Raw genomic sequence first — 18,148 nt, forward strand, 5'->3', positions numbered from 1 at the left:
AAGAGAGCTTTTATGATATATGATTTGTCTATTTAAGTGCTATTTGAAAGACTTTTATACTGTAATATTTCTACCATATGACCACTAGGTGAGGCTTATATGAGATGTGGATGTTTTAAGGCCTTATTTTGTTATTTAAGTAACATAAATACAGACGTGATGTTATCTATGGAAATTTCAGATTATAAGCTTTCAAATGAGATCACATATGGCTGACTCATGTATCCGAGCAATTGAGGGTTTAAAGAGTAAACTTTAGAGTAAAACGAGTAGAACGCTCGTAGGTCCGCAGAGCTGAAGAGGTTAACCTCTCTCACAAACAAACACCACCAAACAGTAGTTCAGGTAAAAAGGTCATTAAGTGTATTTTTGGTTTTGTGATATCATCAGTGCAGCAAGTCAGAAATTCAGATTGATCAACCTTCTCAGAGAAAAAGCCTGAGCACAGTAATACCCCAATCTCCACTTCCTCTGTCATGTTACATACATAACATAAGCATAGAGATAGCATACAAAAAACACCAACGGACAAAACATTATTTTAGAAAGAGAAAAAATAGAAACATCTCTTTATCTGTGTACAAGTAGTTTAGTCAGCCATGCTCATTGCATCTAAACATGTAATCACTTCAAAGTCTTCTTATATTTAAAAAAAAGAAATTCTGCTCACAAAATATACTGGTCGCTATTTATCCATCTATAAGTAGAAAACTATCAGTAAAAAAAAACATTCATTTAACTACATTTTCTTTAAATTAGAATGGGAATGATTAACATCCTCCAAAAGCAGATCTGTGGGGGAACCAGCACACCCACGAGTGACATCACCATACATACAAAGGTTCTTTATTCTGTTCGTTGATCTAAAATATTCTCCAATATCTGATCAGACAAGCTAAATGGGTGAATCGCACAATGAAATGTCAGCATCACATTTCACCAAAACAAACAAACAAAAAAGAATGCCTAAAATGCCTATTTTTAAGACTATTACGATTTTCTGCGTTGTGACATTTTCATGACAATTAAGCACATTTCCCGCCTAATTTTTCATTGTAATAAAGAAAATAACTTGTTCTTGTGTTACAATTTGTTGAGAAGCACAACAAATACTACCATGATGTATATAATTACAATTGTACACTACAATTTACGATAATAATAAATTCATAGTTGTTTTCACGCTCCAGTGACAGGAATAAGACACTTTGCATTAAAGGAATATTCCGGGTTCAATACAAGTTAAGCTGAATCGACAGCATTCGTGGCATAATGTTGATTACACACACATTTGTTTTGGCTCGCCCCTCCTTTACTTTAAAAAACCACAAATCTGGGTTCCAGTGAGGCACTTATAATGGAAGTGAATGTGAAGTTTTAATGTAAACAGACCCTAAAACTCAAAAATGACTTATAATATCAAATTAAACAACTTTACAGCTAAAATAATACACACGTTTTAACTGAAGAATTCATGTAAGTGCTTTTATAAAATTAGAAGTTTCACATTTCTGTTTTTAAATCCTCCAAAAATAGCCCCATTCACTTCCATTGTAAGTGTCTCACTGTAACCTTGATTTTTGCTTTTAATTTTAAAGAAGCGGGACGAGTTGACATTTTTTTTGTGGTAATCAACATAATGCCAGAAACGCTGTCGAATGAGCTGAAATTGTATTTAAGCTGGAATATTCCTTTAAGATAAGAGCAATGTTTGCTTAGATATCATGAAAGTCCTTAAAAAAAAAAAACTTAATTTAAAAAAAAATATTTATGAATTAATTTTTCTTTTTAGTTTGGGCTGAAATATGATCGGAACATTTCTTGATGATATTCATGTTATTCACCCTAATAGTCTAAAGGTAAAGCAGTGTTACTCCAAATGAAAACTAATGGGTAAAGAAAGATATACAGTAATCTATATATTGCCAGGGCATTTTTTATGTTTAACCATTCTTAGATTATATGAAAAAGTCAGAAGACAGATCAGCACCATTGTTTGGGATTTTCAACCTATGGAAAAAGACGTTAAGAAAATGCAGTTTCAATACATAGCTGCTGTGATCCCAGACATTATGTCTATTGTTTAGAAATGTTCACATAATGGTGCAAGTCAACTCTTCTATTCCTGCTCGAGTCACATTCATATTTGAAGTGTGATATGAAAAATAGTCACATATTGTCAGTGCTGGTGACAGGGCTCGAATGCTTCAGTTCTTTAAATGCTGTTCTTCACTATACCCGAATGGAAACATAACAAAACTACAAATGAAAACGTGAAATCAGGTTGCATAAGACTTTAACAGTAATACAATAGACAATTCCTTTCAACGCTTGTACAGAAACTCTTTGCAGTTTAAAGAGATTGTTCGCTTAAAAATAAAATATAATTTACTCACCCTCATGCTGTTCCAAACCCATCATATGGATTTGGAATGATATGAAGGGGAGTAAAGGATGCAGAACTTACATTTTTGTGAAGTATTCATTTAAACTAAGAGTGCTAAAGTCAGGTCTTTGATGTTTTTACAAAAACAACAATTCGGTAATGTATTAACAGTAAATAAAATAAATTGAAATCTTGAAATTTTGAAAAACTCCATGCGTGTTATACGTGGAGGAATCACCGCTCTGGAAATAGAAAAAAAACACATGCAAATTTACACATATGCAGAAAGAACAAAAACCCGATAAATGTCCACACGGTGGTAACAAAAAAACGTTTGCATGCCGACATCCCGGTGTGTAATATTCCATGTTTGGTTGCAATGTAACTGAAACTTGGTACAAATATGACATTAGTTTTTTTATTTTACACAGCTGCAAAATTGACTTCCTGTTAAATCAGTAAACAACGTTGTGACGTTCTGTGAATTTAATGCCCAAAAAACTCTGCATCACAATCTGTCCATCAGTAGAGAATTTTGAATTCTTGTCATGTTCACAACTGCTGGCGTAAAAATGGCACCTTGCAGGATCGTACACAACGAAAACCAACGGAACAATATAGAAAATCGGTCCATGCTTAGCAGCAGAGGAGCAAAAACACCAAGAACAGGACACAAGTGCCAGGGTAGGAAAAAAAGCCCTTTTGCTGAAAAACATGCATGCAGCGGGAAAACGTGCTACAGAAAAACCGTCAGTGGTTAGCTGCAGCTACACGATTAGAAAAGGAGATTTTGTTTCAGAGTTCAGCTTGGGTTGGTTCAGAGTTCTACAGCAAAAATTTAGAGTTCAAATGTCCATGTAGTCATCTTCCTCATCTGATTCACTTTCCAGAGAGGATTCCTGACTGGACGTCTCTTGTACCTCTAAAGCCGGTTGCGCGAGAGTGTCTATCTTCACGTTAGCTGCAGACTGAGAGGACAGGATCACATTCTGAAGAGAGAAACGGACAGAGAGACACTGATTATAGGAGGGTTCCAACCTCATTTGAACAATGAATTACTATGATTCTATTACTATGACCTTTTCAGTTGTCACTGGATAAGGAGTTTGAAAAATCATGCAAATTCAGACTGATCCAATCTGTGAATTGACTAAAGTGAACAAATGCCAGGATTGATGATTTAAAAAAATACCCACCTTGAGTTTCTGTTTGGTCTCCTCAGAGATGCTGCCTTTTGGGGAGAGCAGGGTGGGCGTAGGTGGTGTGACCGTGATCTCCGGGGGAAATTTAGTGACCGTGGAGGGGATGACCAGTTTGGGCATGTTGGGTGGAATTCGGGATCGAATACGGTTGGCATCGCCCTGCTTTAACTGGCCTACACTGTCTGGAGAAACCAGAGAAATAAAGACATAGAATGAGCATGTGTGAAACAATTCATTCCAAGAAATCACTGTGTGACATTCTCCATTTTATGGAGAAAAATGTATATTTTGATAAATGGATTTTCTTTCTTTCATTAGTTGTATTTAGTTGTATATATAGTATACACAACCAGTGAAAGTTTGGTATACACACTTGACTCATTTTCTTGGTCATAACTGCTTGATCTAATGTTTAAATGCTTGCAATTAGTTTTGCTAATTACTTGTAACAATTTATTTTTAAGGATCCACAATAATGCACTAGTTAAGCATGAATAAGACAGTAATTAATGCATAACTAAATGTAGATTAAGGATATCTTAGCCCTAATTTACAACTTATTAAATGTTTCATTTTGTACATTTATTTTGTATTTAGCCAGTAATTACAGCTAATTAGTATTGGCATTACAAGGCTGTTTCTAATAAATTACTAAAATCTTCTATTAAAGTCGACTGGACCCCTGTTCTAAAAATTTGACCTATTCTAGTTGTTGGTTTGTTTTGCATGTATTATGTGGTATTTTAAGTTTACTGAACTATATTAAGGCAGTAATTAGAACTAATTAATAGGGATGTCATAAAATATTGATATATCGATTATTGTTCGGCACGTTATTTTAGCGATATATTTTTGAGGCATCGATATATTACATTTATACGACATTTAAATTAGAAGCCCAATTGGCGTGCTTTCCAACTCACTCGGTTGGCCTGTTAACCAGTCTAGCGTAATAGCTTTGGCAGACCACAAGGCTGCGTTCCATTCAACTAGTAAAGTGGAATGAATGCCACTTCAAGTCTGAATTATTTTTTTCTCCCAAATTTGGAATGGCCAATTCCCAATGCGCTCTAAGTCCTTGTGGTGGCATAGTAACTCACCTCAATCCGGGTGATGGAGGAAGAATCTCGGTTGCCTCCGCATCTGAAACCACCAATCCGCGCATCTTATCAAGTGGCTTGTTGAGCGCGTTGCCACGGAGACATAGCACGTGTGGAGGCATCACACTATTCTCCGTGGCATCCACGCACAACACACCACGTGCCCCACAGAGAGCGAGAACAACATTATAGCAACCAAACGGAGGTTACCCTATGTGACTCTACCCTCCCTAGCAACCGGGCCAATTTGGTAGCTTAGGAGACCTGGCTGGATTCACTCAGCACGCCCTTGCGACTCCAGGTGTTGTAGTCAGCGTCTTTACTCACTGAGCTAACCAGGCCCTCTTGAAGTCGGAATACTAACTGGAAAACTTGTGTGGAAATGTTCAACTCAGAATTCGGCGAGATGCAGGTGCATGACATCAAACAAACATGTCGGCCCTCAGGGAGATATACAAACTAAGTGATACACATTCACTTTTATTAAGTAATATTGGTAAATGAGTCAAAGTTCCTATATTACAGGATATTAAAGGTTTTTTAACAAATGCCTGCAAAAACAGGTGTATAAAACATGGTATATTATATTCTCTTTTCATAATCGTACACCTGTAGCACGAATGCTAGTGTTGCAGCATTGATTATCAGTTGGGTTGCCAGGAGACAACATCTCTGGTGACAGTCAAACACCTGCTAAGCTAACGGGAGCATTACAGTTTTGTTTTCTTAAACGTCATCTTCCGAGCATCTGCAATGGAATGCCTTTATGGTCGGAGATATCCCACATCCGAATTGAATGGAACGCAGCAACTACATTAAATAATGTTTGTCCTTTGATAATTATTTAGGTCGAATTTAATGGAAAACTATGCGACTTGCGCTCCGTGGCAATACAGAATGTTGACGCTGCGCATTGGTGGTGTGTGCGTACCTTTAAAAAATGTATAATTGTTTTGAATTTTAGAATGTGTGATGTCATATTGAGTGAATTATCCCTTTAAAGTATTTACTATTTTTGTATTTAAATAACGTTTTATTACAGCCGTCAATCTATTAAATATCATATTTTTATCAATTACATGAGATGCTGAATAATTAATCAAATTAATCACAGATCAATATTTGCTGAGAAAGGTCCTGAAATAAAAGCCATTTAATATATAATAATCAAAACAAATATAATAATTCAGACAATTAAAAGACAATACATTATTGTGTCAGATGAGTAACATTAGTATTAGACAATAAAAAAAGTGGCTTTGGAAGTATATATAAAATATATTGTTTGTTTTTATTTCCATATCATTCACCTAGTTTACATCCACTTTTCGTTTTGTTATCGACAAAGCGAAAATGCGTAAAAAATATTTGCAAAATTTGGCGTCTTCTGCCCGTTTCCTTTCAAATGGCCTTTTATCGATAAAAATGGTGCGCGTGATGACGCCATGCTTAAAAAAATCACTTTGTCGCATACGTTTTGTTTTAGCGCAAAATAAATCTACCGTTAAGCTGTTTCCATACAGAAATGTGTGTTTATCACTAATTGTGTAGCTATTGCCTCCCAGATATCCCCAATTGTTTTCCCTCCGAAGTCTTAGTAAAATGTGGAGAGTGTGGAGAGTATTACGACAACTGAAATTAGTCAGCTTAATGTCATTTTAATTTCATAAATAAAAGCAATCAGAAGACAGATTTGCAATCAACATGGAGCTGTTGCCCTTCTGACAGGACTGTAATATTGGTCCTGATGTTGCGTCATCACAGGTTGCAACCAGTTCTGACCATAATGCAAATATTCATGGCCATGTTAAAGCTTGCAACCAGCACCAAGTATTGGGGAAACTTTCAGTCTTAGCATAAGGATCATCCATCGATGTGTATATGCTGTGTGCACAGATATTAAAGAAACATTGATGCAGTGTGATATCAGGATTTACATATGATACATTCCTGATATTCAATAGGCTATTTTGAACAATCATCAAATCAAAAACATCGCCATCACAACTGCATTATGTCCCGCATATTTCTCCAGCAACTTAATCTAAAATTAATTTTAGTGTCATAATGCCATTTATATTTTCGGAAGAAGCTCAGCAAATCTGAGGGTTAGATTTAAAATATTTAAAAGTTTTAAAATGTTCAAAAGCTCATTTTCTGAAAGTGTTCTCAGCATTGGACAAATAGTTCTGATAGTTTATAGTCTTGAAAAAAGTGCAGAACATTCTGAGAACGTCATTCAGCCGACTATTTTCATCTACAGAACAGGGTAAGGCAAATATAAATTTGTCTAAAGGCAATTATATACGCCTAACAATATTATTGTTTTGTTTGGATTTTTTATTTTTTATTTTATTTAATGCTTTATTCATTCGGTAATTTAATTTAATACAGGGAATTTTGCCAGCATTTTTTCAAAAGTAAGCTGAACAATTATTTTATAGAATCATGCTGTTAGTGTTCAATAAAGCACACTGATGTTTTTCTTCAAGTATTGCGTATTTATTTTTAATTTAAAACATCTTTGTCCACAGAAATGATGTTGTGGGCTAATTCCGTGACTGCCGTCTATTATTTTGAATGGTGTGGAAAATAAACTTTAATAAATAAACAGATTACTACCATGATTAAATTAATCGAAAAGAGTAGCCATTCACATTTGTTCTCCATGCACTTGTCGATGACAGGTGCATGATACAAGATATTTGTGTTGGCACTCCTGGAAGTGTCATGACGCAGATGTGTTTGCAGCACTGGATCTGAGCAGATATGCCATTAAGGCCAATCCATAACAGTGCAATAATGCTTCACGTACAACAAATTAGCTTTCAAGAATGTACCTTGTCATCATAATTAACACAGGCTAAGGATTGGGGCAAATTCAGTCATGTGACACTACAATTTTCTCGACAAAGTGTTTCCAAACCAGTTTTTGGGGACATTTGAAGTATCGACATAGAGTTTATGCTCTTAAGTTAAACCGAAAAATATTATGTTGACATTTGTGAAATTTTGGCAATAATTTGCGTTTCCAACAGCTATATCGGTAAACTCTTTGATGCGCTGCACTTTTTGTCCCCCAAAAATCCCTTGGATGGAAACATAGTTATTGAATATATTTATACACCCTCTTAAGCACCCTTACCCTCTTTTTGGTAGTAGCTTGTAGTGTATTTAACTACTTTATCATATCTTGACTGTAGCTTAAGCCACCAACCCAAACCTAGGCAGACAGACAAACGTTACCTGTGCTGGTGTGTGTTGAGCATGTGGGGAACTCCTGTGTGCTGTAAATGCGAGAGACTGTGGCCATGTTCATCTGCTGACACAAGTGGGACTCCTGCTGGAGGTACAGCAGACCCTCAGGAGCAGCAGACTCCTCTCTGTCCTCTACAGACACAAACACACCACAGATATGTTGCCATTAAAAAGCTCGAAAATCTAATTGGATGAGCTGAATTTAAAGCTGTATTGTATCGGAGATGCATTGTTGCCAAGGAAGGAGGTTACTTGCAAAAATGACAATATTATTTCATGGGGCTACTTAATGCTAACTGTAACTTTCACACCAGTAATCAATAAAAAAAAGAAACAGATGCAGCATACACAGGCTGCCAAAAGTTTGGAATAATGTACAGATTTAGCTGTTTTGGAAGGAAATTGGTACTTTCATTCACCAAAGTGGCATTCAACTGATCACAGTATAGTCAGGACATCATTGATGTAAAAAAACAGCACCATCATTATTTGAAAAAAGTCATTTTTATCAAATCTAGACAGGGCGCATTTCCAGCAGCCATCACTCCAACACCTTATCCTTGAGTAATCATGATAAATTGATCATTTGGTACTAGAAAATCACTTGCCATTATATTAAACACAGTTGAAAGATATTTGGTTTGTTAAATGAAGCTTAACATTGTATTTGTGTTTGTTTTTGAGTTGAAACAGTATGCTATAGACTAGCATATCTAAAGGTCAATATTAGGTAAAAATGGCAAAACAGAAACAGCTTTCTCTAGAAACTCATCAGTCAATCATTACTTTAAGCTGTGTGCTCAGTCACCTAAACTGTCAATGGAATGAAGGATATACAATGCTTGAAATTGGCAAAAAACTGAAGATTTAATTCAAAGGTGTACACTACAGTCTTCCAAGATAAAGGACAACTGCCTCTAACAAGGACAGAAAGAGATGTGGAAGGCCAGATGTACAACTAAACAAGAGGATAAGTACATCAGAGTCTCCAGTTTGAGAAATAGACGCCTCACATGTCCTCAGCTGACAGCTTCATTGAATTCTACCCGCTCAACACCAGTTTCATGTTCAACAGTAAAGAGAAGACTCCGGGGTTCAGGCTTTATGGGAAGAATTGCAAATAAAAAGCCACTTTTGAAAGAGAAAAACAAAAAGAAAAGGTGAGATTGGGCAAAGAAACACAGACATTAGACAACAGATAGTTGTTGTTACTCTTCAATTGTTGAAGAGTGTTATGGATCTTAACCCCATTGTGCTTTTGTGGGATCAGCTAGACTGTAAGGTGTGTGAGAAGTGTCCGACAAGTGCTACAGGAAGTGTGGCGTGAAATGTCACCTGACTATCTTAACAAACTGACAGCTAGAATATTAAGCATCTGCACAACTGTCATAGCTGCACGTGGAGGATGTTTTGATGAGAACTCTTTGTAGTTTAAGAAGTTCTGAACATTTTGGGGGTTTTTTTGTGTCATTTTTCACGTTATTAATGTACTGACCATACATTGTGATCAGTTGAATGCCAGTTTGGTGAATAAAAGTACCAATTTCTTTCCATAAGAGCAAAATCTGTTGATTATTCAAAATTTTGGCCACAAGTGTGTGTGTGTGCATGTGTGTGTGTGCATGTTTGTGGTCAGCGTGCATGTTTACCGTTACTGTTGTTTGACATAACGTCCCATACGGAAAATTCCTTTAGGAACAGATTTCATAGGGAGAAAATCTGATTGAATTTCACTGAGTGAGCTGACCAACACAAATCTGATTATGTTTTAGTGCATGCACTTTCATTTGGCTGTTCAAACACACACACACAAACACAAACACAAACACACACACACACACACACACACACACACACACACACAAGGCCGTATGTGCATAATCTCACGCTTAACACAATCGTGTACTCAGGCTCTTCCTTCTTGTTTCCTTAGCAACTGAGGATGCAACACAGAACATATTGGTCTGAAGGTGAACACACCAAACACACCAATTTAACACCTGTCTATCTGTGTGTGTAACTTGATAGAGGATGAGAGACATGCAGGAGAGTGATATAGCTGGCTATTTTAACACTAAAACATGAATATATATTTTGACCGCCAACAGAATGTGGTTACATAAAGTACAAACCATAAACCGAGTGCATGATTTCATAAACAAACACGCCCTCTGCTGGCCCATTTGGAAACTGTCAACTTAGCTTCTAACAAATTTAGATATTTTTACATAACATTGGATTAAAAATGCTAAATAATGCAATATTTTCAAAATTATAGCATATTACTCTTTGAGAAGTCAATCATGGCATTCAGTAATACTTTCACATAATATTTTAATACAATAGATGGCAGTACTTAGTATATAGTGCTTAGTATGCAGTAAGATGTATGCTAGTATTCCACCCTGTGGAATTTTATGTAAACTTTTGCATTAAATTGAATGTGAAAATGTATGCAAAATGGTTGTAGTTGTACTGTTCTAAAGATATAACCTTGGTTAATTACTAAAACTTTTATAGTTTTACTAAGGTAACCATGATACTTGTCGTAAAACCATAGTAATAATACAGACAAACTGCAAATAAATCAATGCAAATATGGTGATATCATTGGAAAAAGTCAAAGTAAAAGCACAGAAAATGGACATCAGGGGAGTGTTGATACAGTACCTGTCTGGGGCAAGAAGGCCACGTTTGCTATTGGCTGGCTAGGTGTCTTGCGCTGCTGTGATTGGTCTGGTTGGCTGGATGGTGGGCAGTAGATCTGTGTTGGAGTGCTGTGTGTCTGTGTTTGTGTGAGCAGTGTCCGAGGGGTCTTGCACAGCTTGGCATCCACATCCTGGGTTGATAATGGGTATGTGTGCATTTGGAGGCATGGTGTGGAAAATGATGCTGGGAAGAAGATGTCTTTACTAAACTTTGGAGTGCTGGGCGCATCACTGGAGTTCTGAGAGAGATGGGAGAAAAGACAAGCAATGCAGTGATTTGCAGCCATTTCTACTAATATTTTTAAAGGAGACAATTACATTTAGTTTGCATATATAGTAGTTGGACAAAAAGAGAGAAAAATAAATAAAAGAAAACCACACCTCATAAGTGACTTTTTTTTTTAATGCTCTTCATTCTAATAGATTCCAATAGATTTTGGTATGCATTGTTGCTATGCTAACAATACATAAATATAAAACACATACAATGTTCAAATAGTTGATTTTAATTACGTTGAACTGTACTATACTTTTTGCTGTTATATTTATAATCTCTGTCAACTATACGTGCTGCTGTATATTTTGTCCAAAACGAGAGTATTTCAGAAGGCAGCAAAAGTTTGATCCTTAACTTTTGGAACAGCCTTAGTGTTGGGAGCATGCTTATGATGCCTTAAAATGCTGTCTAGATAGGCAGTTCACTATATTTTGAAACAGAACTAATGAGTACACATGCCTCCCATAAAAAATGTGCATCTATAGCGTAATACTGATGGGAAACCACTAGAGGATGATATGACATTTACTGAAGCAGGTCGTATGGCACAGGTATCACAATACTGTAGCATAGGTATTTTAGAGCTCCTTGCACAGGACACAAATGTTACCAAAGTTTTCATACTTCTTCATTAATTAATTTTATGTTTATGAGTTTGCAGGTTAGTGTATGAAAATGGTTTAACTGCACAAACTGAAAAATTTGAAATTATAATGCAATTTTTCTGTAATTTCAAGCTATCAAACCACAAAAAGACATGATTCTAACAGAAAATACATTGAATAGGTTCTATGAATGATGCATATACACAATATATAATCCATTGATGGCTAGCGAAAATAATCTTTGTCCTGTGATTATTATTTGGGTCAAATTGAATGGAAAACTATGCGAGTTACGCTCTGTGGAGCTGCAGATTTTTGGACAGCCTCGAGAGATGCGTTGTGCGCATGCATACCTTTAGAAAATAATTGTTTTGAATTTTAGAAAGTGGATGCCAGGCTCACATCTGTTGGGACCCCCTTTAATTAACCCTGCCGACCCCCTTTAATTTACCCTGCCGCTCACATTTTACCAAAGTTCTGTTGAGATAAATGTTTGAAGAAAAAACAGACTATTGTGCAACGGGTAGCCCGATATATACAGAATATCAATAATCATCAGGAAAATATTCAGATTATCAATGCGTAAAAAATGCATCAATCCCAAGTCTAGCTGCTAGTGAGTTCTTGGTGGTTTCTAGGATGCCAAGGTGGTTGCTAGTGAGTTTGGTGTTTTTTTAGATGTTCGCTTGTGAGTTTATGGTGGTTTTTTTATTTGTTTTTGGTGGTTGCTAGGGTGCTAAGGTGGTAGCAATGTTTTGCTGGTTCTTGGGTGTTTTGGGTGGTTGCTAATGAGTTTTTAGTGGTTGCTAACGAGATTTGGTGATTTCTTGGGTGTTCTGGGTGTTTGCTAGAGAGTTTGGTGGTTGCCATCATGTTCTGGGTGGTTGCTAGTGAGTTTAGTGGTCACATAGATATCTATATGTAAATACCTTATTAGCATCCTTTTCTAAGGACCGTGATATGTCGGCTCGTCTGCGATATTGGATAGGTCAAAAGCCGTCCTTCAACACATGAATGAAAATTGACAGATACGGTCCGCAAAAGTCTATTGCCTTTTCCAGCCAACTTTCAGATTATCTGATTTTCCATAAACATGGGGGAATATTTTAGATGATATAAGAAATCATGACTTGTGTTTTTTTACAACCTGTAGCAAAACACAAATAAAGTTCTCTATAAATGAATATATCATGGCAACATACTGAAAATTAGCACCCAGTCAGTCAATTCATTACAAGAACTGTTTCCACACAAAAGCAGTTTATGCAGCAGTCTGAGGCTTCTTCTCCAGTCACTAATATTCAAACAGCTCTTCTTGTTGACCATTCTAAGATGGCGCCGTGGTTGACGTATTCAAAACCAGCCGAATGAGGCATCTAAGTATGCATATCTATGGTCACTAGGGTGGTCTGGGTGGTTGCTAGTGAGTTTTGTTAGTTGCTAGGATGTTCTGGGTGGTTGCTAGTCAGTTTATGGTGGTTCCTCTCTATGGTTTGGTTCCCTTTATAAGTCTATTGGATGTTTGCATATTTTTTGTCCACCAGGTGAAAATCACAACAGAAACTTAGACTAGTAATAGTTACTTAAATGTAACACCAAACGGGGGTTGTTCAAATACTTTACTCCAAGTATAAGTAATAGTAATGCTTCCCTAAACAAGCACCATTAATTAAATGCAAATTAACAGCAAAAATGAAGGGGGTAAAAACAATTTTGTGTCACTTTTAATTGATGGGGATGGTAGAGATGGGAACACTAGAGAAGAGGGGGAATGGGACTAGGACACAAAACACCTCTGATGCATTATTTTCCTAAGGATTCTACACAAGTATGATCTCTCAACTAAAATACCTGAGTGTTTGTCGATATGCTCATCATGATTTATTTACAACCTCTATTGTTTGACCACTAGGGGGCCAAATGATCCCACTCAAATAGAGGCCAGTCTTAAAACAGTGCTTAAGCAAAGAAAAGTGTAGAGCTGGGTTGTTTAAATGCAGCTTTACATCACAGGAGTTTAATTTAATGGTAGGGTTGAGTAATACATATGTAGAGTTATGATGCATGGAGCACAGGAGGTGCACTGGCACAAACCTGTTACTATGGAAACACTCAGGCTAGGTACAGCATGCTATAACATACCAGCAGCAAAACCTCACACAACAATGTGCTTGGCCACGTGCTCACATGTTTGCGAATATGTGTGTGTTTCATTATGTATTAACCTCTTCACGTATTGTTTGCAAAAGCGTATTAGATAACCAAGTGATATGCTAATGAAGCTTAGTGTCAATTATGATTTTAGCACATAGTGTTTGATGTTTAGCACATAGCTGTAATTTGCATACAAGGCTGAATTTCGTAATCACAAGTAAACAGACAGAGGAACCAAACCAGACATTTGGAGAAGGTAAATGAAAAATCACCTGAAACAGTGAACAGTTTTACAAAGTTAATTCCCCATAAAATTGACTACATTTCCCCTTTTCTCCCTTAAAAAAATGGCATAGCAAACAAGCCGCATGATTTAAGGAATTAGTCGTGTATGTAGCACAAACATAACATGACGGGATGGGTTAAGAGCTTAAGTTAGGGGGTTTGCTCAAATCAAAAACAAGCAATGGTAACAGTGACGCTGGGGTGTTTTGGCAGAACTTAGTTGCTATGGTAAGTTTTGCTAAGGAACTTTAGTATTTGTATGCTGTTGTTTACATCGAGACGTGAAAAAGCCCTGAAACAAATATACACATGTGAGTGAGAGATAGTGAAAGATATTCGTTCTCTTTGTCGTACTGTTTTCCACCTCCTGCACTCTAAAAGCCACACGATGTATCAAAACATTCAGAGCGCCTCAAAAAAACCACAGCTTTCCTCGTCTCCGCCTGTAGCATTAAATGACAACTCTAAATTCACAGCACCTGGAGAATGGGAGGAGAGAGAGCTCTTTATATTCAGAGAGCACCAGACAGCACACAGAGACAGCGAACCAATGACAGAAAGTTAATGTACTCCAAACATGTTAATGGACCTTCAGCAATTACAGCAATTGAGGAATTACAGAGAGCGGCTGGTTTCATGTCAGAAGAGGGGGGAGGTGGGTCATAAAGGGAAGCCTATTTTCGTTTCCAGTCTCTAATGTTTTTACTTGCATCACTGTATATTCTTAAAACGATTATGTGATGTTTAGAGAATTACATTTGTAAAGAAAAAAATAAAAGCATGTGCTCCAGTAGCGCCGATACTTTAAAGAGTCGCGATGACCATCTTTTGACAGTAACTAACCAGTCTTGGCCAATAATCATACATAATATCTTTCACCAAAATGTAATCACTTGCTCCGCCTCTGCAGCGACTTCCCTTTTTTTGACAGCTTGAAAATAACATGACTTCAGCAACATTTTTGCAAAATTACGTTTACGTGGTTTACAACATGCGTAAAACATGAAGGTAAATCTGAGATGAAATGTCCATTGTGTGGCATTAAAAGACAGTTCATAGTTTTCTAAAACAGGTTAAGGTTAATGCTCTTTCAAGTTTTAAATCAACAAAATCTCCTGACCCTAAACATTAAACCCAACCAATATTGTAAAAAAAAAAAGGCAAAAGTGACATGACAAAAGCAATTGTAGAAGCAACCACATCATTTTGTGTTGCTTCTATGATACTTCTGGCTCATGTGTCGACTTGCTTGCTCTTAAGGACTCGTACCCCCGGTCCTTCGCGGTTTAAGTGCAATGTTCTATTAGTGAGTAACCATGTCATTTGATGTAATCATGTTTGACAGTGCATATCTGGGATCTTACGGACCCCAGTGCAAAGCACCTGTAAGGCGCCATCTGATTTCCTTGTAGTGTAATGTAAGTCACTTTGGATAAAATCGTCAGCTAAATGACTACCGTAATTTCCGGACTATAAGCCGTAACTTTTTTCCCACGCTTTGAAACTTGCGGCTTATACAATGACGCGGCTAATATATGGATTTTTCCCGCTTTCAAAAAAAAAAAAAAAACATTCTGTGACGTTCTCAGTTTTTTGCTGGCGTGAAGCTTTCATTAGACCAATGAAATTGCCGAACGGGTTAAGGTCAAAACAACTTTTTTTGTTTACTGTTTAGATTAAATCGAGCGCGCTCAAACTTCCCATCATTCTGATTATGGTAGTAATTTTGTCACCCTCACCATGGCAAAGACATGGAGAAACGCATATGATGCTGCTTTCAAGTTGAAGGCGATTGATCTGGCTGTTGAAAAGGAAATAGAGCTGCTGCACGGGAGCTTGGTCTTAATGAGGCGATGATAAGATGTTGGAAACAGCAGCGTGAGGAATTGACTCAGTGCAAAAAGACAACTAAATCTGAGGCTATTCAACTCCGACACCGAAGGAGATGACTTCAGTGGTTTCAGTGCACAGGACCGAGGAAGATAGTGACCAATGACTTTCTTGGTAGGCTACTGTTTACTGCAAATGTTTTATTACAAGCCGTGTGTGGCAGCGGGGCGTGGTCAAGCGCCCGTCCGGGAGAGAAAAGCTGTAAGGGCGCTTACACCTGCGCTTAAATTATGTCTAACACCAGTGTCTAATTTCAAGTGCCCTGCTTCACGTGTCCTTCTTGGGAAAACTGTCACACGGGCACCAGTGTGACAGTTTTCAGCAGGGCACTTGACGTTCCAGGTAAGGCTTTTAATGGCCACAGCAATGTTTACAATCAATTTTATAAAGTTTCTCAATTCTTCTATGTGCCAACACTAGACTGACATGTGTCACTCTCTCAGCTCTGTGGCTGCTGCCTTTTTATGCCGCTCTCCCCATGCTTACTGAAATTAGACACCGGTGTTAGACATAATTTAGCTCAGGCGTAAGCGCCCTTACCGCTTCTCTCTCCCGGACGGGCGCTTGACCACGCCCCCGCTGTCACACCGTGTTTCGTTAAAGCCTGAGTAAAGTTCATTTGTTTCAATGTACCGGTAGGCACCTGCGGCTTATAGACAGGTGCGGCTTATTTATGTTCAAAAAAATCAGTGGGTGTAATTTATTATCAGTAGGCTAATAAACAATTAGTAAGAAACAGCTTTATCGGTCTGGTTTTGGTGCTGGGATCTGAAGATGAACAAATTCTCAATCTTGGCATTTTTGGATAGGCATGATTTGGAATTAAATAAGGGGGTTATGCAGCGGTGTTTGAATTTAGCCATCCAATATTTTCCAATGTTGTTTTGATTAATCGAACATACTCCGATGGCGACCGGTATGCTCTGCTGTCTATAACGCGACATACACCAAAGCATTTTTGATGAGCAATCTCCCTCCCACTTACTCTCTCTCAAACCAATGTCTGAACCCACGCTTCTCACTGTCAGGTGCATTTCGTTTCCGGTTTCACAGCTTACTTCAGAGCTTGGGGACTTTTTGAATAAACAAATTGCCTTTGAAAAGGATGAATTTGATTTTACTGACCCATTCACTAAAGCTGAGCAAATAATTATTTTGTTAACTTTACTGTAATCTTTCATTTTAATACTTATTTTTGTAACAGCCTATAATTGATATGATAGTATAGACAAACATCTATACTAATATGCCTGCACTTTCACTAAAATTCATACTAAAACTCCAATCTATTACATTTAACATACTTCAAGTAAAATAATAATAATTAAAAATTACGTACAGTATAATATTATATTTAATAAACATAATAATACTGTTAGGGATCAGGGCTAGGAATGTCCTACAGTATTTTCCAGTGGGGATAGAAAAGATGTAAAGCTGTTGTACTTTTGAAACCTTTCATAGAAAATGAGTACATCTGAAAATGAATAGTCCTGACATTATCTTCTCATGATATCGACCTCATCAGACAGATGCAGAAAATAAAATAAATAAACAAGCAAACAATAAATAAATAAATAAACAATAGTAATGGCTGGTACTGAAATGTTCACCTATATTGTGCATCGTGTGCATCACCTTGTTGTGATGGTGTATTGCAAACTAATGGTGGAGCAACATAGTCGACCTTTTGGTTATCAGACAGAAAATATGTAAGTGAGTGGCGGAGAGAGAAATGAACAGATAGCATGAGTGATAGCAATACCGATAAAAAAGACTGAATCAGAGGAAAGTGAGGGTTGTTTGAGTGGGTGAGAAATGTAAGGAGTAAAGGGAGGTAGGGGGGGGGATATATATATATATTTATATATACACTCACCTAAAGGATTATTAGTAACACCATACTAATACTGTGTTTGACCCCCTTTCGCCTTCAGAACTGCCTTAATTCAACATGGCATTGATTCAACAAGGTGCTGAAAGCATTCTTTAGAAATGTTGGCCCATATTGATAGGATAGCATCTTGCAGGTGATGGAGATTTGTGGGATGCACATCCAGGGCACGAAGCTCCCGTTCCACCACATCCCAAAGATGCTCTATTGGGTTGAGATCTGGTGACTGTGGGGGCCATTTTAGTACAGTGAACTCATTGTCATGTTCAAGAAACCAATTTGAAATGATTCAAGCTTTGTGACTTGGTGCATTATCCTGCTGGAAGTAGCCATCAGAGGATGGGTACATGGTGGCCATAAAGGGATGGACATGGTCAGAAACAATGCTC

General features: G+C 37.2%; 1 protein-coding gene across 1 annotated transcript in view; it reads right to left on the reverse strand.

The window, feature by feature from the left end:
* Positions 1-346: 346 nt before the first annotated feature.
* Positions 347-18,148, reverse strand: part of cabin1 (calcineurin binding protein 1) — a 116,009-nt gene continuing 98,207 nt past the window's right edge. Inside the window, exons 36-39 of the mRNA XM_052094312.1 lie at positions 10,617-10,893; positions 7,935-8,078; positions 3,583-3,770; positions 347-3,375 (exon numbers count right to left, since the gene is read on the reverse strand). Of these exons, the coding sequence (XP_051950272.1) occupies positions 3,232-3,375; positions 3,583-3,770; positions 7,935-8,078; positions 10,617-10,893 (753 nt within the window). The 3' untranslated portion in view covers positions 347-3,231. The remainder of the gene's footprint in view (positions 3,376-3,582; positions 3,771-7,934; positions 8,079-10,616; positions 10,894-18,148) is intronic.

This window comes from Xyrauchen texanus, chromosome 27, assembly GCF_025860055.1.
Source record: "Xyrauchen texanus isolate HMW12.3.18 chromosome 27, RBS_HiC_50CHRs, whole genome shotgun sequence".
Lineage (NCBI taxonomy): Eukaryota > Metazoa > Chordata > Actinopteri > Cypriniformes > Catostomidae > Xyrauchen > Xyrauchen texanus.